The 27289-nt window shown below is 33.6% G+C and overlaps 4 protein-coding genes and 1 non-coding gene across 9 annotated transcripts; 4 read left to right on the top strand and 1 right to left on the bottom strand.

The window, feature by feature from the left end:
• The first annotated feature begins 298 nt into the window (after window positions 1-298).
• LOC111003727 (puromycin-sensitive aminopeptidase) lies at window positions 299-12841 on the top strand. Its single transcript, XM_022274389.2, has 12 exons — window positions 299-734; window positions 817-1778; window positions 2236-2425; window positions 2566-2679; window positions 3313-3447; window positions 6033-6125; window positions 7204-7353; window positions 8215-8492; window positions 8886-9105; window positions 9717-9839; window positions 11023-11238; window positions 11831-12841. Exons 1-11 carry the CDS (start codon window positions 345-347, stop codon window positions 11233-11235), a joined length of 2868 nt encoding a protein of 955 aa, XP_022130081.2. The 5' UTR covers window positions 299-344; the 3' UTR covers window positions 11236-11238; window positions 11831-12841.
• Window positions 12842-13598: 757 nt separating this feature from the next.
• On the top strand, window positions 13599-21360 carry LOC111003742 (polycomb protein suz12-B). The gene is made up of 9 exons (XM_022274408.2): window positions 13599-13782; window positions 13872-13918; window positions 13997-14284; window positions 14495-14714; window positions 15538-15767; window positions 15932-16151; window positions 16708-16904; window positions 17685-17959; window positions 18492-21360. The coding sequence occupies exons 1-9, from the start codon at window positions 13683-13685 to the stop codon at window positions 19177-19179; spliced, it is 2265 nt and encodes a 754-aa protein (XP_022130100.2). The 5' UTR covers window positions 13599-13682; the 3' UTR covers window positions 19180-21360.
• On the top strand, window positions 17142-17213 carry Trnad-guc. Its single transcript has one exon. It is a non-coding gene; the product is annotated as a tRNA-Asp (tRNA).
• A 441-nt stretch (window positions 21361-21801) lies between the features above and the next one.
• Window positions 21802-23253, top strand: LOC111003747. 5 transcript variants are annotated; one of them, XM_022274417.2, is made up of 5 exons: window positions 21802-21966; window positions 22031-22075; window positions 22134-22612; window positions 22717-22882; window positions 22951-23253. In XM_022274417.2, exons 1-5 carry the CDS (start codon window positions 21885-21887, stop codon window positions 23184-23186), a joined length of 1008 nt encoding a protein of 335 aa, XP_022130109.2. In that variant the 5' UTR covers window positions 21802-21884; the 3' UTR covers window positions 23187-23253. The 5 variants fall into 5 exon arrangements, with proteins under 5 accessions (XP_022130109.2, XP_022130108.2, XP_045486766.1 ...); XM_022274416.2 differs by having other exon boundaries at window positions 21803-21966; window positions 22948-23253; XM_045630810.1 differs by having other exon boundaries at window positions 21804-21966; window positions 22143-22612; window positions 22948-23253.
• A 367-nt stretch (window positions 23254-23620) lies between these two features.
• Window positions 23621-26990, bottom strand: LOC111003732 (methyltransferase-like protein 22). Its single transcript, XM_022274397.2, has 6 exons — window positions 26517-26990; window positions 26327-26405; window positions 26093-26203; window positions 25752-25943; window positions 24434-24601; window positions 23621-23932 (listed from the first exon to the last, which is right to left on the bottom strand). The coding sequence occupies exons 2-6, from the start codon at window positions 26403-26405 to the stop codon at window positions 23655-23657; spliced, it is 828 nt and encodes a 275-aa protein (XP_022130089.2). The 5' UTR covers window positions 26517-26990; the 3' UTR covers window positions 23621-23654.
• Window positions 26991-27289: the final 299 nt, after the last annotated feature.

Raw genomic sequence — 27289 nt, 5'->3', positions numbered from 1 at the left:
TACAGAACTACTAAAGATGCGCTTTCCTCACAGATACAAGCTGCAGCTGTTAAAGAAATATATAGTAAATCATAGATGTATTTAATTCCAAAGTATTAAATGTTAGCGCTGCTATCCAATAAAATAACCGATGGTGATGCCAACGAGTTATCTACATTATACTTTACGTGGCATCTACCTCAGCTTGGCACGTTAGTGAATGACACATTACCTGCCAAGACCACAGACTATAGATTTTACAGAAAAAAGGCGGAAAATAAGAAAATATGTTTACTTTTACAGAGAGGTTATTTTCATAAATTTTAGCTACATTTTACGTTCATTGTTGACATTACCAAACATCCATGAGTTTGCAAATTTTACGTGTAGTGCGTTCATTTGCTATTGTTAATTACTATAATCATCATAATTTGAGTAGTCATTGCAAATCGTTACGTAGTTACCGTTATTATTCCGAGTGGGGTCGGGGAGGACGGGGAGTTGGACGTGCGAGGGGGCCGCGTATTGGCTGTGCGGGTGCAATCGGAGTGCGAGTTCACTCTGTCACTCGGTCATTACGGTATTTCTCTTGCGTGCAGCCCACATTTACTATAGTGAAAGAAAAAGTGACAATGCCAGAAAACAAACCGTTTCAACGACTTCCTAAAAATGTTGTACCTGAACATTACGAATTGCATTTAGTTCCAAATTTGGAAAAATTTACATTTACGGGCTCGACCAGGGTGAAAGTATCGGTAAGAGTTTAATCACTGTACTTAATTGTTTAACATCTAGTTTTTATGTGACGTACTTATATAGCACCGCGTTCGGTTTCAGATTGCTACCTCTACCAAAGAAATCGTGCTCAATAGCTTAGATTTGGAATTCAAAAATGTTAAACTGCAGTATGGTGAAGGTGAGTCTGATACCACGCTCAATCCGGTGGATGTTAAAATTGACGCCGGTGACGAAACAGCAACTATTGTGTTCGAAAAACCTTTGCCTGAAGGGACAGCAACATTATATTGTGAATTCGTTGGCGAGATCAACGACAAAATGAAAGGATTATACAGAAGCAAATACTTGACTCCAAGTGGAGAAGAACGATACGCAGCCGTCACTCAATTCGAGGCAACAGATGCCAGACGGTGCTTTCCATGCTGGGATGAACCTGCGATTAAAGCGACATTTGATATAACACTGGAAGTACCTACTGATCGTGTAGCATTGTCTAACATGCCCGTGAAAGAACAAAAAATAACTGGTGACAAAAAAATAATGCAGTTTGATAGAACACCTATAATGTCCACATATTTGGTGGCAGTGGTGGTTGGCGAATATGACTATGTGGAGAAAACATCTAATGATGGTGTTCTAGTGCGTGTATATACCCCAGTAGGTAAAAGTAAGCAAGGAATGTTTGCTCTTGAGGTAGCAGCTAAAGTGCTACCGTACTATAAGCAATACTTTGACATTGCTTATCCATTACCTAAAATAGACTTGATTGCTATTGCTGATTTCTCAGCTGGTGCTATGGAAAATTGGGGTCTAGTCACATACAGAGAAACATGTCTGCTAGTGGACGAAGAGCACACATCAGCTGTAAGAAGGCAGTGGATAGCTTTAGTTGTTGGCCATGAACTGGCTCATCAATGGTTCGGAAACTTGGTTACTATGGAATGGTGGACCCATTTATGGTTAAATGAAGGCTATGCATCATTTGTGGAGTTCCTTTGTGTAAATCACCTGTTCCCAGAGTATGACATATGGACTCAGTTTGTGACTGAAACATACATTAGGTAAGGAAAAAGCTATTTTTATAAATTAGATTATATAGCCAGATAGGGAAAGTGTTTTTGTTATTTATAATAATAACATAATCTAGGTTATTATTTTGTTAAATTTTTGATTTTATTATTAATAAATTAAGTTATTAGTTCACATTACCTATTTTTTGCTTCCATCACATTTTATTTTATCTAACATTAATTACCGAATATTTACACTTTAACTGTAAATGTCATTGTTTTCATACTGAAGTGAAGGTATACAAAGGATTTTAAAATGTTTAGTACTTGTGGTTAACATGTTATAAGCTTATAGGAATTATTGTATATATTATCTTTCAAACGTTACACAGTTCTACTAGCTTGTTGTATAGTAAACATAGATTATTTGCTTTAAATAAGCACATTAACGCTAGCAAAAAAAGCAGTTCTGTAAATATATTCTAAACATTAAGTTTTTTATTTTTAGAGCTCTAGAGTTAGATTGTTTGAAGAATTCACATCCCATTGAAGTGCCTGTCGGTCATCCATCAGAAATAGATGAAATATTTGATGACATATCATATAATAAGGGTGCTTCTGTTATAAGAATGCTGCATCGATACATAGGTGATGATGACTTCCGAAAAGGAATGAATATCTACCTTACACGGCATCAGGTAAAGCAACATTGAAATCATTCTCTTTATGACCTAATACACCACTTCTATCTTATTTTATCTTCCATTAGTAACTACAGTTAACTTATGTACCATGATTATATCATTACCATACAATTGATTAAGTCTCATTTTTACAGTACAAAAACACTTTTACTGAAGATTTGTGGGCAGCCCTAGAAGAGGCTTCAAATAAACCTGTTGGTGCTGTTATGTCAACATGGACTAAGCAAATGGGTTTCCCAATGGTGCAGGTAAACTGCGATAAGGGTATATTTTTTCGATCATTTATAGAACGATCTGAATTGCTGTACTTATGAATTTATAATTTCATGTAATTGCAATGTATTTATATTTGTTTGTACGCAAGAGTTCAGCAAATATAACACTCGTTATCAATCTAAGAACTAATAGACTTATCTGTTATGATCAATCTATACCACAGATTTTCACAACAAACACAGACATTTTACAAACAGCCTCCATCATTAGCACACCGTGATTTGATTTTGTTAAATCTTATTCATAAATTGATGACTACCACTTCATATATAAGCGAAAGTGCGCCTTCAGTATTGTTTAAGGACAGTTTGCAATTTTACAAAAATATTGTAGTAAAACATATAACTTTAGATTTGTTTTATTATGATTACATGAAACCGAGAATTTTACTGTCTACTTATCATCATTGTCGTATTTACATTACAATAAGCGATAACTGCCATAAAATCTATTTGTGTGTTGTGACCTTGCAAGGAGTTATCGGGCAGACATTTTTTTGCTTTTGTTATGGTGATGTTTTAGGGCAAATAGGTGTGCCTTATCGGTACCAGTACAATAATTTTTTTTTTTTAATAAATTGACTTAGTCCGTATGTAAAACCACAGGTTAGCTCAGAGCAGAAAGGAGCCCACAGAGTATTAAAGTTGACTCAGCAAAAGTTCTGCGCTGATGGAAGCCAAGGTGATGACAGTGTATGGATGATACCGATTACAGTCTCAACTCAAGAACAACCTTCAAAGGTAATTTATCATATCTTAACTCTAGTAATTCAAGTGTGTTTATGTATTATCTGATAACAGCTGTGTTGACTTTTTTTCAAAGGGGAAATCCACCTTAACTAAAACGCATTGCCACATCTAAATCTCATACTGGTATTATTATTTTTTTTAATGAAATCTCGCTGTTGGCTTTAAGGGCCTTTAGGGCTTTAACACCTCAGCACGGGCTGTTTTGGCGAGCTTAGCTCAGCCTCTCATACTGGTAACACAGGGAACAGCCCTTTTACCCCTCTACTCCTTTGGTTGTCCTTTCAGAACCAGCCATGTTGGCATAAAGGTTTTAGCATGCAACTCTCAACACTTAGGTGGTAGGTTTGAACCATGGTTGTGTTGTGTGCTGGCTTGGAAATTAATCAAAACTTTAAAAAAAAGTAAATTCCCAAACTAGTACTTTCTTCGAAGATCATTAAACCTCTTTGCTATTAATGTCATTAAAAAGTTACACACTCTATACATATTTAAAAAAAAATATAGGTATTGAATGTTGTAAAACTGAATTTGTTTAGAATAATAAAACCACAAAGCCGATTTAATTGTAGTTTAAACTAACAGAAAAATACATGGTTTACTAAATCATACACTGATTATGAGACACATTACAGTATACATATATTAAATGTAGGATAGAGTTTTAAAATTTTTTTTTTATAAAACGGGCAGGAGGCTCACCTGATGTTAAGTGATACCGCCGCCCATGGACACTCTGGATACACTTTACTTATACTTCTTTTGGCGTGTTAGGGGAAAAATGATGAGAGTAAAGTTTACGATGCGCGCGCTCATCACAAAAAACCGACACCTTGAAGTTAACTATAGTCAACATTTTAGTTGTTACAAGTTTAGATAAATTTTTTGAAAATATTTTTAAATAAATAAACATTTACTTTATATGACTCAAAACAAACATTACATTCTATATACAATATTCACTGTGGTTAACCTTATACATAATATACTTCTATGAGCACTAGCGTTTAAACTAGGCCTAGCCTGAATCTTAAACGCTAGTTTCTTCCAGTGTCATTAAGAAATTGGTTAAACTGTTTGCCATTAGACGTTTATTATTTTTTATTGAACTAAATGAAGGTAGAATTTAAATTTAAGTTATTGCAATTGGTTAGACTGGAGTAAGTGTGAACTATGACAAAGATTTGTTTAATATATACAATATTTATTTATAATATGAGCAGTGTTGGCCTAGTGGCTCCAGCGTGCGACTCTCATACCTAAGGTCGTAGGTTCGAGTCCCGGCTGTGCACAAATGAATTTTCTTTCTATGTGCGCATTTAACATTTGCTCGAACGGTGAAGGAAAACATCGTGAGGAAACCGACATGTCTTAGACCCAAAAAGTCGACGACTTGTGTGAGGCACTGGAGGCTGATCACCTACTTGTCTATAAGATTTGAAAATTGATCATGAAACTGATTCAGAAATCTGAGGCCAAAACCTAAAGAGGTTGTAGTGCCACAGATTTTTTTAATATACAATGCGTTAGAATATTGTTAGTTTCTAAACTTATATCCAATTGTGAAGTTACCGCTTTAAGAATTAAGCGATAGTAATTACATACCCTGACCTCGATATTACCAGTTTAACTTGTGTTAGTTATAATTTATGTCCATTTATAGACATCACCTGTTGTACACAAAATGTGCGAATGTGACGTTTCCATACTTTCAAAAGTCTCATCCACCTTTCCCGATTTTGAATCGAAATTAATCAAGGATAGCGATGTAAATCTGTCTCTATTTGTAGTTGGAATAGATATTAAATAGTTTATTAACTAAATAGTTTAGATATTATAGTCATTTTGAATTAGTTGTGAAATATATTGTTTTTCTTTAATTTACATACATCTAAAATTTTGTCAGGCGGATTAATGACAAGGATTTTTAAATTATTTTATGTTACGATGTTTATTCTATAATGCCGCATTTACATTCAGCCGTAGTGAGCAGGGAAATGGGCAGGGCGAGTGTGACTGAATGTAAAGGCGGTATAGGATAGTTCATAATCGTAATTGTTGAAGTTGTAATTTGTCTCTTTCTATCAACGTCAGTTTTCGCTTTGCTGAAAATCCACAGTTGCTCTCCTCACACTTTAAAATTTTCCTTTAGTTTTTTGAGTCTATGTTTTTTTTTGTTCGTGATTATGGCCTTTAAGTACTTGACACATTAAAACTTGAGTTTTGTTGACACTTTATGTACCATTGTACCAGTATGCCATGTTGAAAAGCTTTTGAAAAATAACAACCGTAAAGTCCATATTCTAAGTCTTAATCTCGTCTTGAGCGCTCTCTAATATCCGTAAAACGTTTTTACGTATGAAGTTTAACAGCTCCTGATTTAATAATTAATTTTAATTGAAGTACTAAAATAGTAAACGAAAATTGTTTTTTATAAATCAATACTTTGAAGGTAGTTTTAGATTTACTCGTTAAAATGTATCAACATTAACGTTTTGTATATTTCTTGTTACATAGTAGAAAAGTAATAAAATAATATTTTTATTACTTTGTTTTTATGTGTATATTGTCCATTTCAGGTCGCATTGTCTACAGTGTTGGATAAAAAGACGCAAGAAGTTATATTAGAGAATGTTTCGGAAGACTCTTGGGTTAAAGTTAATCCTGGAACTGTGAGTATAATTTGTAACATCTGAACTTTAACGAGTACCAATAACAAAGGGACGTACAATTACAATATTTTAATTTCAAAAACAATTAATCTTGTGTTAGATACATTGTAAACATACTGTAGCGTCGCTCGATTTAACGACGATCAGAGAGTTCGTCGAGGACAAGTGGCTTTCGTTGGCTTAGCTTGTCTTCCATGCAATCATATGTATACACTTTATTGCATTACACCAACTGTCAATACCGACAGCAATTGAACTAATGTATTACTTTTTAAATTACTAAAATTAGGTAAAACTGCGCAGCTGTTTATTGTACTTGCTTTATTAGCCATGCAATGAACTCGACTTTCGGCATTATGCTTACGAACTTTTTAAGAAATTAGTTCTTTTGCTTATAAATTGGGATAGCTTAAGCGTGGTGTACCACGAAGATGCCTCAATGTCACAAAGTATGAAAAAATTAGTAAAAAATATAAAAAAAAACATTTAATTGAGACCAATGTCGATATATTGTTAGTAGAGTATGTAATACTTATGACTATGTTAGCAAAATTATTCTCTCTATTGTCTACGTTGATTCGAGGCTATAACTATATAGCTACTTATAATAATTATTATTTTCCTTCTCTCCAATTAACGACAACTCTAACGCTATAAATATATTATGTCGTATAGAGTTTAGACTTTAAAATATTTCGCGAATAAAGCTTTTGTTATTTTAAAAGTTAATTATTTTACTGACTATAGCAGATCCCGTAGCCTTAACATAGAAATTTATTTGGATTTTATCATATTTTTTTTTTGGAGTTTATGGCCTGGTATCTAGACCTTTAGGCCAAGTCTTGAGTAGTTTTATTTGGTTTATTATAATTTTCCCACTGTATTTTTGATAAATTTATATAGAGGCACGTAATAAGATCTATTTTTTAACATATCACTCAGGCGGCGGGAGGGATCTTGCACTATCACTTGATTTTTCTCTATGTCATTAATTTCACTTACAAGAATCATAGGAAAAGCACTCGCATACAAATATGAAATGTTCGATATCAGGATTTTATCATAGTGAATATTACAGGTTGGTTACTATCGTACTCGGTACGAACCGGTGCTTCTAGAGCGTCTCGTAGGAGCTGTAAGGGACGGATCTTTGCCCCCACTGGACCGACTGGGCTTGCTTGATGACTGCTTCGCGTTCGTACAAGCTGGACATGCTCATACTAATGAGGTATTTTTATTTATTCTCTCTACACAAGAATCAATAAACAAATATTCAGTGTAATATAAATGCAAATTAAAACATTTATTCATTTTTATTCATACTTATAAAAAAACAGGTTACGTAAGTAATTAGGCAATGGGCGGCCTTATCGCTAACTAGCGATGTCTTCTAGGTAACCCTGGAACAAAAAAAAGGAATCACCTATTATTTGATAGCTTAAAATTAAACATTATATAAATATCTTAAAGAATTATTTTATATGCATTTCCCGCGGTGCTAACAAGACTATTGTTACATTAATACAACTTCGCAAATTGTCCTTGTCGTTCTAAAATGTTCAGTCGGGCTTCTAGATCGTTCCGATCTTCCCTCTCTCTCGTATATCATTCCATCCTTGTCCCACACCTAGAAAATTAGTTCCTGAATATTCCTTCATCAAAGGTGTATAAATAGTCCTGCAAACTGTACCACTCGACTATTATGGAATTGCCTGAAAAATTGTCAGCCTTTTGTAAACGAGGGAACGTTATGTAAATTAAAATTTCTTATATGTGATGGAGTCTCTCCTGAAACGGCCGTCAATCTCATTTCAGCTTGCCGAAAACGTCTCTAACTAGTGTATAAACCGAAACACATAATGTAATATTTAAAAAATAATAATAATAATTTGTACGGTTTTCATACTATTTACACAATGCCCTTTTAACAGACTTGCCATTCTATTCTATTCCATTGCAAAGGATTGAACCTTTTTTTTCACTTTCATAGAAAAACACTTTTTTACGGATTATAGTTATGTATTATTGTATTTAAACTTATAATTATTTAGACATTAAATATATATATATAATATTACCTTTTTTTCAGTCCCTGAAGCTAATGGAAGCCTTCAGCAACGAGACCAACTTCACAGTTTGGTCATCTCTAGCGAATTGTTTATCAAAACTGAGTGTTTTATTCTCACACACCGCCCTCGATAAGCCGCTGAAGAACTATGGCAGGAAACTCTTCGCTAGTGTGACCAAGCGTCTCGGTTGGGATGCTGAAGAGAAGGAAAGCCATTTGGACACCCTGCTTCGGAGCTTGGTGCTCAATAAGATGATCAGTTTTGAAGATCCCGATACTATTAAGGAGGCTAAGAGGCGGTGAGTTTAAAATGTCATTAGAAGTATAAGCCTCCTGCCCGTTTGCCCCCGGTTCTATATAAAAAAAAAAGTGAAGAAGATTCAATTCTAGTTTTTGATGTGAAACATCTATAGCCGCACGTAAAACCGATTTCTGGCGTGGCGACGCATGCCGTGGCGACGCGTCGCCACGCTATATGATATACAGTCTAAATGCAGTAGTAAATTTCACATTAAAAATATTTAATGAAAATAATGTTTATTTAACAAATAGTCATCGTTATCTGGAAAAAAATCGTAATATTTGATTTTATCATTATGACATATTTAGTTTCTATCACAGTCTGTTCTTTTCTGCATATTACTTTTACAAAATAATGTCGATGTTTCTTTTCTAATTAAAAACTGTTTTAGTTTCGAGAAGCATCTATCGGGCGAAATGCAGTTACCCGCGGATCTTCGTTCAGCGTGCTACCGAGCCGTATTGGCTGAGGCAGATGAAGCTACCTTCGAGCGGTTCCTTCACCTGTACAGAGCAGCTGACCTGCATGAGGAAAAGGATAGAATCAGCCGGGCCTTGGGTGCTGTTAAGGACCCAGCTTTGTTGAATAAAGTGTTGAACTTTGCTATATCTGTAAGTAACTACATACATTATATTGTAACTAAATATTAGATATTTAATTAAATAGAGCAGACTCTCATACCTGAGGTCGTAGGTTCGATCCCCGGCTGTGCACCAATGGACTTTCTGTGTGAAGGAAAACATCGCGAGGAGACCGACATGTCTTAGACCCAAAAAGTCGACGTGTTTCAGGCACTGGAGGCTGATCACCTACTTGCCTATTAGATTGAAAAATTGATCATGAAATAGATTCAGAAATCTGAGGCCAAGACCTTAAGAGGTTGTAGTGCCACTGATATATTTTATTTATATTCTAACCAAGTGGTTATCTCTCCATAATACATAGATTGAATCCGTTAAAAAACTGTTTTCTTTAAATGTGTGAAAGCTATGTTAATAAAAGACCATAAAAAACTTGCTGAAGTCGCTCACTCCGCTCCGCTCCGCTCGTGTCCGCTTTGGTGGAAGCACATATATGAAAATCATCGTTACGAGTATAGCGGAGTCCGTAATGGGTCCGTTCGTTCGGGTCCGCTCGCAGTGGACGGGAATAATATAAGATTTAAAAAAAAAAAAGATAATAAAATCGAATAGAAGAGTATTGAAGAATTTATTGATTTTAGGACGAGGTCCGAGCTCAAGACACAGTGTTTGTGATTGTCTCGGTGGCAGTGAGCCGCAACGGACGGGATCTCGCTTGGCAGTTCTTCAAGGACCACTGGCAAGAGTTCATGGACAGATATCAGGTATGGACTTGTAGATTCAAACTATATATATATATACTAGCGGATCCGACAGACGTTGTCCTGTCTACACGTCTTTAATTTCAAAATTTCAATTTTTAATAAGCCATTTTGATGAAAATTATTATTCAAATGTTATGACAATATCTAACGATCCAGCACATGGTCACACACGATATAACACAATGATAACAAAACTTTTTTAAATTTCGGGACAGACTAAAATTAAAATTCGAATATTATTTACAATTTGACACTGCGATGGTAGCGCCGTCTGTCGGATCCAATGTAAAACATTCCAAAATCAACAACAACTAATAAATTGAAAATTAATTAAAAAAACATTACATTAAAACATTAAAAATTGTGAATCTAAACCATTCCCAGATCCCCTTGAACACACAAGAAATATGTATATTAAGATTTAGACTTAAGGTCTGAAGGCTTTTATGGCAATAGTTTTAACTTTATGGCAGTTTCAAATATAATATAGGTATGTTAAAAAAATTGTAGACGGAATAGGATTTTTTTGTTGTAAAAATGGCATAGAAAAGTTTTGTATGTTTAGAGAATCCATATTCACCGTGCCTATTAAATGCTTATTAAATATATAATATGTGTTCGATGTTTTTGACTGTTATCCATCCATGAATGTATTATATTACATTTTTAAAATTATTGTTGTTTATTAGTGTCTATGGAATCTAATCTAAATTGTTATTTTTAAGTCCATAGAAATTAAAATTAATGCAAGGCAAGATGGCGTAGCACCATCCTATTTGGTATCTCTGTTAATAAACAAATTTTTAAAATTCTATTCTAACATATTACATTTGGATCAAAACCAGTCTTATAAGAAATTAATACTCAATAACATTTTATTTGTCGTACTATCTTATTATGTGCAATTTGTTTTTTTCTAAATATTAAGTATTAATTGTCGTTTGTTTAATGATTAATTTCTGTTTTATTTTATTTTCACTCTTTGTCTAGTAATGTGCTTATATTAACTGTTTCGTATGTATATATTTTTTATCTATGTAATTTATTTTGGCTTTCTATATTGTCTTAGTGTTTTGTGTATGTATGTTATCTGTAAGTAAATAATTATTAATAAATCTACTTTCATTCATACCTAAGTATGTAAGGTGCTAAGTAGCGACTCTAAATACATTTCAACTTTCAGGGTGGCTTCCTAGTAGCACGCCTTGTAAAATCCACTACGGAGAACTTCGCATCTGAGGCAAGCGCTCGCGAGATAGAGGAGTTCTTCAACACCCACCGTTCACCAGGAACAGAGAGGAGCGTGCAACAAGCGCTGGAGACCGTGCGCTTGAATGCCGCTTGGCTGCGTCGGGACCTGGCCTCCACCACCACCTACTTGCAGCCTTACCACTGATCGGTTGGTATTAACAGCTTAAAAAGTTAATTATTTTTGATGTGATACTTGTTTGCGTGGTAGGGGAAAATTATAAGTAAAGTTTGTCATAAAAAAACCGACACCCTGAAGTTAGGTATAGTCGATATTTTAGTTTTAAAAAAAAAAGTAAGGACATCTACGTATGTTTGCGTGGGAACTGATATCTGTATTCACGATATTTATTGAAGTTATACGTCATTTGCGCGATAGGGAAAAATGATGAGAGTAAATTTTTAGTATGCGCGCGCACACCGTCTCAAAACCCGACACCCTGAAGTTAGCTATAGACAATAGTTTAAGTTTTTTTTGGTGATATTCAAATAAACTAGATAATGCGTTATAATAAAACATTCAATATTTCAAAAACATTTTTTCTATTGTTAATTTACATAACAATAATGGTTTAGTATTAATCGGTACTGAGTATTGCACATATTTAAAAAATGCATTGTTTAGCATATATGCTAATTTATGACAACATAGCTATGACGGTATTGTGATGAAAAATTAAAAAAAAGCCTTTCGGATTGCTTGGTAGAGAATTATCTTTTATATACTGTTTAATTTGTTTCAGACTCTTGCACAAGACTGAATGCTACAACGAAATGACGAATACATAATTTTTCAGTTCTGGTATCTTTGAGTAAGCTTATTTTCAGACAAAAGTATTTACTGTTACACCTGACTTGTATTAACCATAGACATAGAGAATAGACTGTCATCTTATCAGTTGACAAGCAAAAGCCAATGGCTGCCTTTAATTAAAGCCCATATTCTTAAAATGTAAAACAGAATGTGGAAATGAATAAAATATGCAGTTTTTACCATTCTTTTAATAAGTATGTTGTTCGAGATATTTATTAAAGGTCCACATGTTGTAACATGTTTGATTTCGAACTTGGAATATGTCGGGGAATATGGGCTTTTTGACAATACATAATATTAAGTCTTAGTACCTTTGAGCAGCCAACCACTTGAAATTCCACAGAAAGCATTACTCAGACTAATCTTTATGCTTAAAAATCTATGGCTTTTTCTATCTCAAATTGAATAACATAGACATGCAAATCAATGTTGCCATATAACTAATATAGTCTTCTCTTATCTATGAACATACTATGAACCTCAATTAGCCTTTGGATGTTGTCTGTATCTAATTTAAAATAGAAGACAAAATCTTAATTTTCAAATGGCTAACAGTATGTTTATAAAGACAGTTGGTATCAAGTAATAAATATGAGCCTTTTTATTTTTAAATTCAGCGGAAATAGACCAAACCAAAAATGTTGTATTTAAAGTACATTTACTTATAGCATTTATTTGATTTTTGTTCCAATGGTGCTGAATAATGTTATGTTCTACTTAAAATTAATTATTATTAGTATTTATAAAATGGTTACTTTGGAATCAAAAGTAAAAATCAAAAATAAAAAAACTCTCAGATAAATTTTGTGTATGTGGTGATGATCAAATAAAAGTAATATTGTTTTTTTAATATAAGAAACGTTATGAAGTTACCAACATTTAATGTCCATTTGTTGTAAGACTGTGTTATTGAAATAAATCGTACATAAGTACCTGTAAATTGTGTTTCATTTTTGCCTTGGAGTGAAATCTGAAATATTGTTATCTGTTGCGAATGTGACAGGAGTTTTTATCTCTTATAAGTAATACAATGTTGATGAAAGACTGTGGAAAAAGCATGTATAACTCCTAGAAAATCGCCGACTAGTGCCAGGAAAACGTGTAGTACCAGTAAAGGAATTCTTTAAACAGCATATATGTGACGCCGAGAACCTATATATTATGAATGTTATTTACAGTTGAACACTCTTTGGGTGTATGTAGTAATAATAAAGGCCGATTGGACTATCTAAAGGTTGCATACATATAAATAGTATGTACTAAGAGTTTTAATCATATAGTCTATCAACATTCAAGTAAAACACATCAATCAATTTGTTTCTCTTAAATGTAAAACCAACATTTTGAGCGTTCTTAATGATAATATATTATTATTGTTTTACTTTGCTAAAAAAAGTTAAGTAAGCCTATATAAATAAACCGCAATTAGCATACAAATTTGTTCAATCGTTTTTATGATCAAAGAAGTACAGTATAAACAACGGTTGTAGTAAGATAAATAATTAATTTATTTTTAGAATCATATGAGGCTACATTGAAGAAGATTGCAATTTTCTTTTAAATATATTTTTTCGAAGTCGACAATCTCATATGAACTTCCAGGTATCACGTACATACATGTCATGTAACAATATACGTCATATATGTCATGTAACAATGAAATTTATTATCTATATTTTTAGCGTCGCTGTCCGGAGTCCGGGTGTTCCTAATGTCAAGCGAAGTCAACGAACTGTTGAACTTGGCGGTTCTAAATTGTATTTTAGCAGCGAAAACCCAAAATGCCCCCAAAAAAGCGCGATAAAGATAATGAAACAAATAAGAGTACAAAAATAGATCATTTACAAGCGGACCATGAGTTATTTTTACAAGCATTCGAAAGTAAGTTTCTAAAATGATATTATTGTGATAAAGAAAGTGTAGCCTTAATTTGCACAAAACAGAAGTTAACCGAGATCGCTTTATTTCAGAACCAACTCAAATTTATAGATTTCTACGTACCCGTAACATGTTATCGGTATGTATGATGTTACTTTCGGATTTTTTATTATTGTCTTTTCGAATGCAAACCTAATTTGTATCTGATTTCTTTCAGCCTATATTTCTTAATCGAACTTTATCTTATATGAAAAGGAGGATGTCGAGAAGCAATAAAACTCGTATAGGTTTTAGTGTAGATTCATTATTAGAGAAAATTACTCAAAAGAAGAGTACTGATTTGCAACCAAATAGTCTAGGAGGTTATATGACCTTAACATTCTTAGGATTTTATGATAAAAGCCTAGGTGACTCTAAGAACTACCAAGTGAAAGTAGAAACTCTGTTGTTAAAAATTTGCCATAAGAAAAGAAAGGAAAGCTCATCAGCCATAGTGGAAGTTTCAGTAAGTTCAGGTTTTAATTTTAATACATTTTCCTTTTTGATTCATTATCTACTTTGGTATCATATTTAAGGGCATTTCATTCCTTTTTCAACCTTCAGTTAATATTAAATATATTTTATATACTTTGGGTGCTTTAAATAAACAGCTCATAAATATTGATTTATTTATTTATTACTGTAATATTTTCTTAACCCAATATTTGACTTAAAGGTTGGCAGCTGCTCTGTACCATTAAACCCATCAACATCAGAGCCACCTGCAATGGCCTCTGCTGTTAGTATAGCTAGTGATACATTTAGCCCATCACAAGGTCCTAATGTGAAGTCCTACATGCTTATGTTAAGAGTGACAGTTACTAAATCAATACCAAGCTCTAACACAAACGGATCAACTACAGCTGGAATAACAAATGGGTCTTCATCTGACGATGGTAAGAAACAAAATAATAATTTCTTCTTTTTGAAAATGTCTACTGTGCTTAGTTGAATTAAATTAAGAAACTGATTAGATTTGAGATGTGCGAGTACTTTGTCTGTATTAAGTATGTTAAGTTTTATTATGTATACATAAACTTTTCATAATATAATAAAATAAAAAATAAAATAAAATAGCCTTTATTACTGTTAAAGTTACTATATATATGTACATTAAAATTATAGAATGTCCCTAATAACAGTGTGCCTTTCGGTAAAGGCCTCCTCCAATTCTTTCCACTGTGTTCTGTCCAAGGCGACTCTCCTCCAGTTTGGACCTGCTGTCAGTATTAGTTCGTCTTCCCATCGTCTGTATTGACATCCTCTACTTCTTTTGCTGTTACTAGGATACCAGTGTGTGACAATGTTGCTCCATTTGTTCTTTGAAGAACGCATCAAATGTCCTGTCCACCTCCATTTTTGTTGGTCTATTCTGATCAGTATGTCGGTTAGTTTTGTCTTACGCTGTATGTCAGTGTTTCGAATTTTGTCTTTCCTCTTGATGCCAAGCATGCTTCTTTCAACTGCATGTTGGAATGTTATCAGTTTTTTTCTGTGTAACTGTGTAAGGGACCAAGTCTCACATCCGTATGTAACACAGGGCTGGGGCAGGGACAATAATATATTTGAGGTTATTAGATTCATTAACATAGGAGTAATATTTTGAGTTAAGCCTTAGTGCCTTTCATCATTGCAAAATGTTTACATATGGGAATCACGCTTGGTGCTGTCTTTTATGTTTATAAAAAGTTATTTCATTCATAGAAAATGTCTTTACAGAACCTCTAACAAAACGCATAAAGCCTGCAGATGTGAATACTAATTCAGATAATAAGTGGAGCAAACTCTATGGGAGTGAACTTATTGTGTATGACAAACATAATAGATGTCTTTTAACAAATGGGGAATATGATTTAGTACTACATGATACTACACCAGGTGGTAGAAGTGCGACAATAGCTAGATCTCCACATAAAGCCTTGATGGCCCAGTGGGAAACTATACCTAATGTGAGAATGTTTTACAGTTTATGAAATTACTGATCTATCATTTTATATATATATCTATCATCATATGATATAGATATATAAAAAAACCTCTTAAATAAAAAAAATCGATTTTTTATATAATTACAAAGCCAAATGTTTAACTTCTGAACTAACTTTATTTGTAGGAAAATGATTTACACACAGAAACAAATCCTTTTGATATATTTAAAGTGCGTCCACTTTTAAAACTGAAACTCAGTTGGAGTCAAGAGCCAACAAATGGTCTTGTAAATAGACCAAAACTCTACCAAGCCAATGAGACTAACGGAACTAAGAGAGACTCCTCTACTGTTAATAAGGATAGACTATCAACACAGAAGAATGGCAATGGGGAACATAAGAATAGTAAGTGTAGTATTAGAATTTTTCTAATGTGGTGTATATTTATAATATTTTAAAAGTGTATGGGTGAAATGAAGTAAGCTTTACTTAATTATTAATGTAGGCCTTAATTAATTATTAATATTCTATGGTCGTTTTTGAGGCCAACATAGATTATTAGTAAATTGTTCATAAATGACTACCTCTCAATTTATTTGCTGTATACTGGCTGTTTGCGATTTCTTTTGGTATCCTGTCTAGCAAGTAGAGAGGCTCCTTGAGAAGGCAGATCAAGGATAGATAGCGCAATCATTGCATTACAATTGTAACTGCTTTATGAACCTGATTTTTCAGTCAAAAAGAATTCTCATAAGTGTTATTGGCTCACAATGTTTGTTACATTTACCCTTGCTCTGCCTTCTAGAGAAGCCTCTCTACTAGCAAGACAGGATACCAGAAGAAATCATCCAAATATATACAAAATTGAAATCAATATTGCAAAAGTGTTCTTCATTGCAACTGTTTGGTCTATACTCTTTGACTTGATTTTAATTTTTATCCAAATTCTTTTTCATTTTAGATGATAAAAAAGAAAATAATGGCGAAACAAAAAGGCAACAAATAATTTACCAGTTCCTATACAACAATAACTCGAGACAGCAAACAGAAGCCTGTGATGACCTACATTGCCCGTGGTGTTCTTTAGACTGTGGAACTCTGTACTCATTGCTCAAACACTTGAAGCTTTGCCATTCCCGATTTAACTTTACATACTTTGTAAGTATAGCTTTGCGTAGATGAGAGTTGAAATGTAAACTATTAAAAAAAAAATTAAGTATTTAAATAAAATTTTATAAATCTTCTTAAGCTTGCAATAACATTTATTAGTTCAAAGAAGTTCAGTTTCAGTCAGTCATTAATTTTTTTCTTAAATGGTTTGTAAATCCACGTTGCATTTATATTCGAAAAGCAATAGTTTTGCTTATATGTACTAATTTCATTAAATCATTCATGTCTTCGGTAGTATAGTGGTAAGTATCCCCGCCTGTCACGCGGGAGACCGGGGTTCGATTCCCCGCCGGAGAGACCTTGTTTAGTTTTATTTTTTGGAACAAGTTTTTGTATATAATTATTATTCGAATGATAAGTAATTTTCATTTATAACTTGCGAATTTTTATCTTGAAATCTATATTTTTAGTAAAAGACACCCCGAAGCATTTTTGTATTTTCTTCGCGTTTGAGTTTTATATTATTTATATTTAACATATATAGTTTTCACATTGCGATGAGCCTGGAGCGACATATGTATTTTGTTGTATTAAAAACTATATATATTTAAACACTTCAAAGTAGTAAAAAATTAATCAGTCATATTGCACTGTCTCTTTTTAATTCAATACGACAGAATGAGATGAAAGAGTACTTTTGTTAAACTAATTAGTTCTTATGAATAAGGGTGTATGTTTTCGTTACGTACTATTTCGCATTGTCCAAACTTAAACAAAATTATGTAGCTGGATTAGCAAACATCAGAAATTAATAATAATCCTTTATAGCCAATACCGGGCGGGGCTCGAATCGACGTATCAATAAATGAGCTATACGACGGGTCATACACGGGTTCACCGCATGACCTAATCGCGTCCCAAGGACGGTCGTCTGCCAGTGGCCCCAGGGCAGGCCCTACCCGTAGGGCCTCGCTTACCCATCTCCTAATTTGGAGGCCCCGAGCCAGAAGACGAGCTCAGAGGCATAGCTTAGCTGAGTTCTTGGAGTTGGATGATGCTGACGTTCTAGATGCACAGAGGCCATATATTACTGGGCATAATAGGTAATTTGTATAAAGCTTTGTTAACTTTTACTGCAAATCTGTTGAATATTATTATTTGTATTATTTTTAAATCTTGTTACGACCGTCCGCTTATGTCTTCGAAAAAGCCTATATTATTACAAGTTTGTAATATTTCTCATGTTAAAATTCATTAAAATCAGTTCAGTGTAAACGTAACATTAATTCCCAAGCTCAAAAAATTTGTATAACTCAAAACTTGGCGATTAAAAGGAGTGGCGGAGATATTCTTGTCCGTTCTACGCCTTTAACTTGCAAACTGGTAGTAAATGTAAATCTAGAATCAATTTAACATCTTTTCTGTTGATGTTCATATGTGTACTGGTATACCTATAAAAATAAAGTTATTTTGAGTTTCAGTTTGAATTAGTTTATATCGGGACTTAGAATCCAATGAATTTGTCAAAACTATCTTACAATAGTAAATTATAAATGGTTATCATTTTTAATAAATCTTGCCTTCAAAGCTTATATTATAACTAATTAAATTAAATTACCTATTGTGATATTTCAGGCTATACCATCACACTATAACCTGCCTGCCAGTGTACCCCAATGAACTAGACATTGACTCAGAAAGTGAAACCGACCCTCTCTGGCTCCAACAAAAGACCATGATGATGATAGACGAGTTCACAGACGTCAACGAGGGCGAGAAAGAGTTAATGAAGATGTGGAACCTTCACGTGATGAAGTACAATTACGTGGGAGACTGCCAGATATCGCTCGCTTGCCAAATGTTCCTCCAAATGAAGGGCAAGGAACTCTTAGAGAAGAATCTCTATAGAAACTTTATACTCCACATGTGTTCACTGCACGATTTCGGGTTAATAACCTCAGTGGCGTTGTACCAAACGGTGCAGATGCTCAATCAAATGCTCGCAGACAACGCGGAAGCCAAAGAGAAGATGCGTGAGTCGCTCAAAGCGCAAAGGGAACATTGGAACACGGTCGGGAAGTTCCAGCAACCGGTCGTGATAGAGGCGAAGCCGCAAACCACCACTGCCAAGTTAAACGTGGAAGCGTCGCCTTCTGTCAGGAGAAAGACTTCGAATTTACAAAACGCAAATAGAATGGCGAGCACTAGTTCCAATTTCAAATCGGCCAGCCCGGCCCCGAATGGGGAAAAGCGGAAAATGTCTTCCGGAAGTATTCAGAGCCGGAAACGTTCGTCGATCTCGGAAAGGAAAAGTTCTGTATAGCAAAGACTGGTCTTCAATTGAGGCTTCGATTCAGTGATATTGTGTTTAGGAAATTTTGTTTGGGTGAGTGGGTGAGTAGGTGAGATTGAATTATGTTTCATTTTGCGTAATCGCCCGATTTAGTTTTAAGTGTTCCATTAAATGGATAGCAATAGTTTGCTGAATTTTCGATCGTAGATCTCGCAGTCAAAACATGGTGCCCAGTGTTTTGATTTATCAGTGACTATTTATGCGATTGGGGCAAAAAAATACCCACGCTCGATATATAGAAGTTTAACTGTGACTGAAATGTTTAATTATTAAAATACGAGAGAATTAAAAACGAAATGTTTCGCGATATAAGGACAGACCAGCTACAATATACAATTACATTTAATTCATGAATATCAACTTGAAGTTCCTAATTCGTAAGTTAGACTCTAGGACCGAATAGGGCGTGGTGTGATTCAGAAATAAACGTATTACAAGATTTTTTCTCGAAAGCGATGTTATACTTGTTTTACTAAAAATCCAAGTGTTATTCTAATCGTCTAAGACTAAGAGTACTTTAACATCTTTAGTTACACGCCAAACCAAAATATCTATAGACCTTGTCTGTGGAATAAAATTGAGGTACATTTTTCAAGGATTGGTCGATGTATGGAATGTTTGGTAAAGTGTATGTGTATGGTACTTAAGTGTATGTTTCTTTGAAAGTGTATTAAGACATTTCATTTTTTTGTGCTCGATTTTTCATTAAATTTAACAGTATTGTATAAAATTTAAACAAAAGATGTGTCCTATTTTCGTTAGGTCTAACGCGAATTGTTCTCCCTGTTCCCATATTATATACAAGTCATAGTTATTACGAATCGTCGATATTATTGACAACGCAGACAGACTGTACAGTACAGACATTAAATATGGACACCAAGCGTAAGCTAATCAGATCTCTCTGTCTCTGTCTGACATATTAGACGCAAGCTTTACTACGGGACTAGTTACAAAAGGTAGCAATTTCGCCTGACACACAACTCGACGCTTCGATTGTTTCTTAGCCACCGTGGTCAAACTTGCGTTCATAAGCTCAAAGATTTATTTAAATATAGAATGCGGGAATCAAAGACAAATTTCTCAATATTGCATAGACAACTTTCAGTTTAGTTTTTTTGACAGGTGTGTACTCACAGAGTTTACACGGTTACTGTTAGTCTGAGAGCGTTTTGTCTGTGGAACTCCTCTAAGTCATTTTCGTATAGAAAATCTTTGTAGTAAATATGTGTCAATGTGAGGTAATGTGGCTATAGATTGCATATTATAAGTCTGTGTGCGGTCCAAATTGTAAATAATCGAGTAAAGATTATACCTTCGTTTTCGTTCGGCGTTAGGTTGAGATTCCGAAATGAGACAGCGCTCAGTCTGACGTACGACAAAAATGTAATGGATTTTGACATACGGAAGTAAAGTTAATGTTGGCGCAATCTTGTTTATGAATCTCACCTAAGTATCGAACGATAGTTTGAATAAGTACCCATAACCATCAAAGCAAGAAAATTTTTAGTTTTTATCATAGCAAGATTGCTAATACGTCATCTGGTTTTGATTGTAAATTTTGTTGCATAACAATTCTCAATAACTAGTACTGCTAGTTCTTAATAGACTAAATTGAATATAGACGAGTTTGTATAGTGTATTTTTAAAATGCTTATACAGGATTGATTCGTATTTGCTATTCGTCTGTACATATTATTAAAAATATGTTTCATCGACTGGGTATTGATTGCTAAATTTGTGATTGAGCCTAGTTGTGTTAGAAATAGCGTCAATGTCAAATTGATTTCTGACAATTGTGTTCAAAGGGGTGAGACGCATTTAGTATCCGTTTAAGAAAAATATTGAATGATTGCAATAAGCAATGAGATTTCTGTGTTCAAATAATGTACAATTCAATGTATGAAATAATGACTATGCAATAAGTTTAAAGAATATGATCTGCTAATCGAACACAAAACAAGACTGTAAAACTCATTGCCTTAATTTCGTAATTTTGATAGCAATAAGCTAAACAATACATTTAATTTAATTTCATTAGTATTATATCCGTTTAAGGATACGGTTATTTGCCCATAGAACTTTGTTTCTTTATCCGTTTTCACTAAGATTGTACTTAGCTAATGAATTATTAAATAATTATTTAAAGTATACGATATTTTTATTTTAATACCCATTGATTTATGTTTAATATGGTTTTAATATATGTTTATATATAAGTCTCTTGCGTCTTCGCTAGGCAATTTCTTTTGCGAACTAGCGAACTGTGGAATTGACTCTTCTCTGGCAGACACCCAGAGAGAAAAGAGAGGATACTCTTCTCTTAAAGGTCGGCAACGCACCCACTAAAATGTGTGCCAGGTTGCGATGACTGCCCATTATTGAGGTTTTCCCTCCGCTTTTCTATAAAAAAGAAAACAATATCTATACATATAGGTACCAGAACGACCAATATGCTATTTACATATCTAGGTTGTCAAGCAAAGCTTTAAGACAGACAGATTAAAAATTTAAGCATCAATATTGTTTTCAGCGGAAACTACGTACTTTTTATATAAAAAAACACGCAACCTCATTCGAATATAAAAAGAAGAACTGTCAAACGTCAATGGCCAAGCGAAAAATGAAAGCCATTTGACAAATTTAACAAACTGAAATTTACTGTTTAAATAAGTATGTCACATTCGAAGAATGCTAGTAAATTAACTGATAAGTGTAGATTAGACACTCCCGTCAATGAAAACTTTGATCATGAAGGTATGTTTCACCTAATATAGAATCCATACTTTACCTATAGAAATGTCAATCTCTTTATTTTTAGACGAACCAATAGCTTGTTACTCAACGGACAGCCGCACTTATGCCGGTATGTACCCATTTTTTTCTACTGTAAACTTATTTTTTCTTCTATAAATCGATGTAAGACTTTTCAGTAACCGTATCCAAGAAATCTTCGAGTTCGGGGGAAGACGAGGCAATATGTGCCGGTCAAAAATCCTTTATAAGCATACATTCAACCGATCACCTTTGTCAAGTGGCCGACATAGACAATACAGCCAACATCGAAGATTGTAACGTTGAAGTGTTAAGTTTAAATGAGGTATTTCCCTCCACTTCTGAAGAAAGTTTGTCGAACGATGACGACACACCGATGGGGCGTAAAAAAAATAAAAATAAAGGGGCAATACATAAAACACACTCTGAAAGCGCTGGGAAATCTACCTATGTACCGACAAACAGTAAGTCGTCAACGGTGTCAGGACGTGATAGAGACACTCTGGAAACACAATCTTCGGTGTACTCGGACTATAACATTCCAAAAAGTACTATGTACGTGATGGGAAGTAATCCAGGGGAACCTAAAATGTCATATCAGGATCCTCCTAAAAAAGTATCTAAGACGGTGCGTTACACTTTTTCTCTTTGCATTTGTATGATTTTTATTTGTCACCAAAACCACGGTAGTTGTTGGCAAACTTCTAAAAATCTTGTACCAAAATGTTCCAGATGAAAAAATTTCTCCGTAACATTGATAAACACAAATGCGAGCAAATGGCTAAAAGTGGCGAAAAAGCAATAAGCAAACTAACAACAATGCGAGGTATTCTCAAAGATGGTGGATGCGGCCCCGAATGCACAGGAGATTCCACAGCACAGGATACAGAAGATAACAGTAAGAAACTCGTATTAAATTGTGCGTTTTTGATATAAGAAATAATAATCTGTTATATTTTCCAGCAGGGGACACATTCACTTACCAAATGGAGTGCGCGCCACACTTCAACTATACAAAACACGGCCCAGATAAAAATGTCTCGTTCAATACACAGGTCCTCATAATACATTTTACGGGGGACCTCTGTGTCGGTCAGAGTATTGAAGCCTTAAGCAAAGAGAAGGATCAACAAGCCCGAAATTCCGAACTCAGAAAAACTTATCTCACAAAGTACAATGAGCTCTGGCCCACGCAAAAATAGTAATTACAGTAGATATAATGTTTTGTTTCATTTCTACAAGTAGTGTTTTTTGTATTTATTTTTTATATTAAACTACGAATTATGTCTTCAAAATTTTAATGAAATCATTTAAAAGATACTCATTGTTTTTATTTCAAAAGAAGATAGCGTTTAAGAATTCACTACCGAACGAAAACTCGTTAAATGATCGGGTTGGCATATTTTTTTTAACACAAGTTTTTATTTTTTCTTTTAAATGTGGGTAAAACATGTTATCGTCTTTTAATTATACATACAGGTTCTCTCACGATGTTAATCTTCGACGTATAAGTTAGTGTTATTTACGCACGTAGAAAGAACAATCTAATGGTAGACTGTCGATGTTTGTCAAACAGAAAAGTTGAGTTACTCGAAATACGTTTTATGTCGTTCAAGAAAAAAAAAACACATTTAATTCAACAATTGTATATTTTTCTACTAAATTTAATGTCATTTAGAGCTTATCTTCCATAAAACTAATTCTTTTACGCGATCATACGTAAAGTATTTGGGGAAATTGAGTGGGAGTTGTTCAACTATCCAATCACATTTAACCTTATCCAATAAGGCTAGGAATGTTTCATAGCATGGAGCTATAGACTCCATATGCTCTATGGTAAAAACATAGCGCTTTTCTAGAACTATATATATTGTCTTTGGCGGATTTGTGTCAAGTATTTTCTGAACAGTGGACACAAATGCTGATGTAACGTCGTCATCGTAGATCACTGAAAAAAAAAGTCTAGTAATGTAAGGTAGCGCTATCTATTATTTGATGTCCCGTAAACCCCAAACTACCCCAGACTACAAGTAAATGTATTCGATGACGTATGACCTGCACTGGTATTCTGTAACTTCCAATAGCAAAGCGAATGGTGATCCCGACTTTTTCTCAATTACCATTGCGCAGTTTATGGCAACCATGGGATCGCAGAATCCAAAATTCAGCATTGCTGCAGGATTTTTAGGATTCGCAGCTGTAAGATACTGAGTTCCGGTGCAGTCCCAATATTAGGGATGGAATTACCACTTCACCACTACAGCTTTATCACTCTTCTGGGCTTTACAGAAAATTATTTGAGTATCTGTGCCTTCCGAACTGAAACAATTATTGTTTTCCGGCGAACGAACTAGCGAGTTATCTGGCAGAGTTCATCAGATTATTCAAGCAATTTTATCTTTGATAAAATTGCTTGAATAATCACTAAATTCCAACTATATAAGCTTACCATCAGCAGCGATAATAATATCAGTTTGTTGTATATCTTTAAATAACGCAGCATTCCAGTGGAGATTTGTGAAGTCAAGGGGCAACACTACAAATTCCGATTTTATTAAATTGGAATTGCATCTGGCATTTATTTTTATTAAATCCAGAATACCGCCTAAATCAATATCTGAAAAAATATTGATAATTGAAAAATGTAACTGAACGAACAAACGAGTCTCTGCATCTTGCACAGGACTAGACACGCTTCAAGAGACTGACTGACGCCACCGCGGCAAAAAATTAATGGTTAGCGTGGACAACCTAAACCTAAATTATTGATGATTAACGCCCAAACCCAATAACCTATCTCAATCCATTTCTGACCAGCTGAGATAGACATCTTAATCCAAATATAGATATAAGTATGCCAATAACCAATCGACGGATTGTAATAGCATCTGTCGATACAAGATATCCATGGTAGGTCGGATCGGTGTATGTGGATAGACCTTTGTATGAAAATGACAATTCAACTGCGCCAATATCCTATCTTAAGAATTAACACCAGTTGTTAAAATAATTAAAAAGCTATTTGATATGTTTCAAACATGTATATTTTAAATATTATTTGTACGGTTTTATTTACTTTATTTGATGTATATTGATTATGAAATATGAGTGTAAAGAGCGAAGAGTTTGAATTCTATCCGTCGCCAAAAATTATTATTTAATCCTTCGTAGGGTTTGTTTATTGGGATGCAGATAGGAGATTGATCGACTGTCACGGTCTGAACAGATTGTTTTCAATGTTCTTTTGATTAATTATTGGGTTCGAGCGTAAATATAAAATGTCTTCTAAAGTGTTTTGATTTTATAAAATCACTTTTTATAAAATCAAAACACTTTAGAAGCAAAAAAGGTTTAGGTTAGGTTTAGGTTGTCCACGTTTTCTAACCAATAAATTTTTGCCGCGGTGCCGTTAATACGTAATAATAAATTTTGTAATTATAAAGTTTACCACGGATTTATTATGATGACATTTTAAGATTGTTTTATTTAATTTCAATCCAGTCTCCCCCAAAGTTGTCTCAGGCAAAACTTATAGATTGCATTTAATTTTTGCTCTTACGCCAATTATTTATTTGCTCAGTATAAAAATTACAGTTTTAAACTAAGTTGGATTTAATTTTGTATATCTCTCAGCTCTTTCTTCAAGCGAATTCATTATTTAACACTAATGATATGCTAGCTTCATAAATAATATAAATGCATTATTTAAATTGTATATAGAAATTGAGGCTTCACTCGCGACCATCGCGTACCTAAATATGTCTTACCTGTGCAAACAACTTTTTTTGCGTAAATACCGGCGACAAAACTTGTTAGGCCAGTTCCAGCACCCAGTTCTAGAATAGTCTTTCCCTCTAATTCACCATTAACTCCTAAGTGTATTAACAAGTCTCCTAATAAAAATGCTCCTCTCCATACTTGAAGACCCACTAACGCAATTTTTGTTTTAAAACTGTGTTCTAAAATCAAATCGGTTATGGAGCACTTTTAATTTCAAATGACAAAAGAAATTTTTTATCTACATCAATACCTAAACATTTAAGTAAATGTGATTGTGTGTGCTTGGAAAAAGTTATAAGTAATTATTTTTAAGAATAAGTTTCCTTACCAATTTTTATAACTTCTCTACTTGGCCTTTCAAAATCCAAATCATCATCTTCATCAAATGTGTACTTTGCTTTTTCTTTGGGTAATAAAAATGGAAATTGGGATATGACATCTGTTAAATAAATTTTACTTAATTAAAGTAACTTATTAACAGGTTTACTGCATTGAATGGCCCATTTTATGATTAAGTGATAAAATAGTTTTAGATATTTTTCAAAATTTTTAATTAACTTACTTCCTTCTCTAGTTGGGGCACTTTCGGTTCTGTAACTATATTCATCATATATTTCTGATACAACCGTCATCTCTGACATCTGAAATGAAATTATACATTATTTATTTACACCCACACTAATAAAGAAATTTATATAATATGTTTAGTAAACTATTATTATTAAATATCTTAATAATTATTATTTTCTTACCTTATTGTCTAATTAATATGATCTACAAGCTTGAACTAATGTGAGGAAGTGAGTAAAAATTGGATGATTTCCAATTTTAAAATTCTAAAATACATTGACTAGTCTACGATTGAAGGCCAATTTATGTGATTAGTGGTTTAATGATCTGATCGATTTTAACAATATTTTATTTTACTGGTAAACATCTATGGACTTTAACTCGCATGAAAGTTAAGTAAACAAGTGTTAGGTTTTAATATTGAACAAATGTATCATGTTATGCTGTTTTATTGATTTTTATAAATATTTAATTACAATATGTAAATCATTTACTTCTTCACCTACTATTTTTGTACATATAAAAACTATAAAAACTCGAATTTAAATATATTTAACCCTGGATTTCCGTTTATTTATTTTTTTAACTTCTAAACAAACAACATTTCGCGCATTTCTTAAGAATCACAGACGAATAACACAACATATATATTGACTTATACAGAACAAGTAGATAATATTATCGTATAAGACGTAAAGTACAACAACAATACATGAAAAGGGCTGCCTTCAGCTAGAGTGCCCGAGAATCAAGTTTATTATTCGTATGGCAGCGGCACTTGCTGTCCAACGACAAATTTATCAGATAAATAAATGGGCAAAACTATTAAAGAAATGTTATTATGAATCAGATTCAGACAGAATTACATTTTTTAGTAGTATTCGTATCAATAAAGACAATTTGATGTCAAAATACCTATTCTCCATTCATAAAATGTCCAATTTAAAAAAACATA

Source organism: Pieris rapae, chromosome 13, assembly GCF_905147795.1.
Source record: "Pieris rapae chromosome 13, ilPieRapa1.1, whole genome shotgun sequence".
NCBI classification, from domain to species: Eukaryota; Metazoa; Arthropoda; class Insecta; order Lepidoptera; family Pieridae; genus Pieris; species Pieris rapae.
The sequence above is the reverse complement of the archived record's forward strand: the minus strand, read 5'-3'. Positions and strand labels throughout refer to the sequence as shown.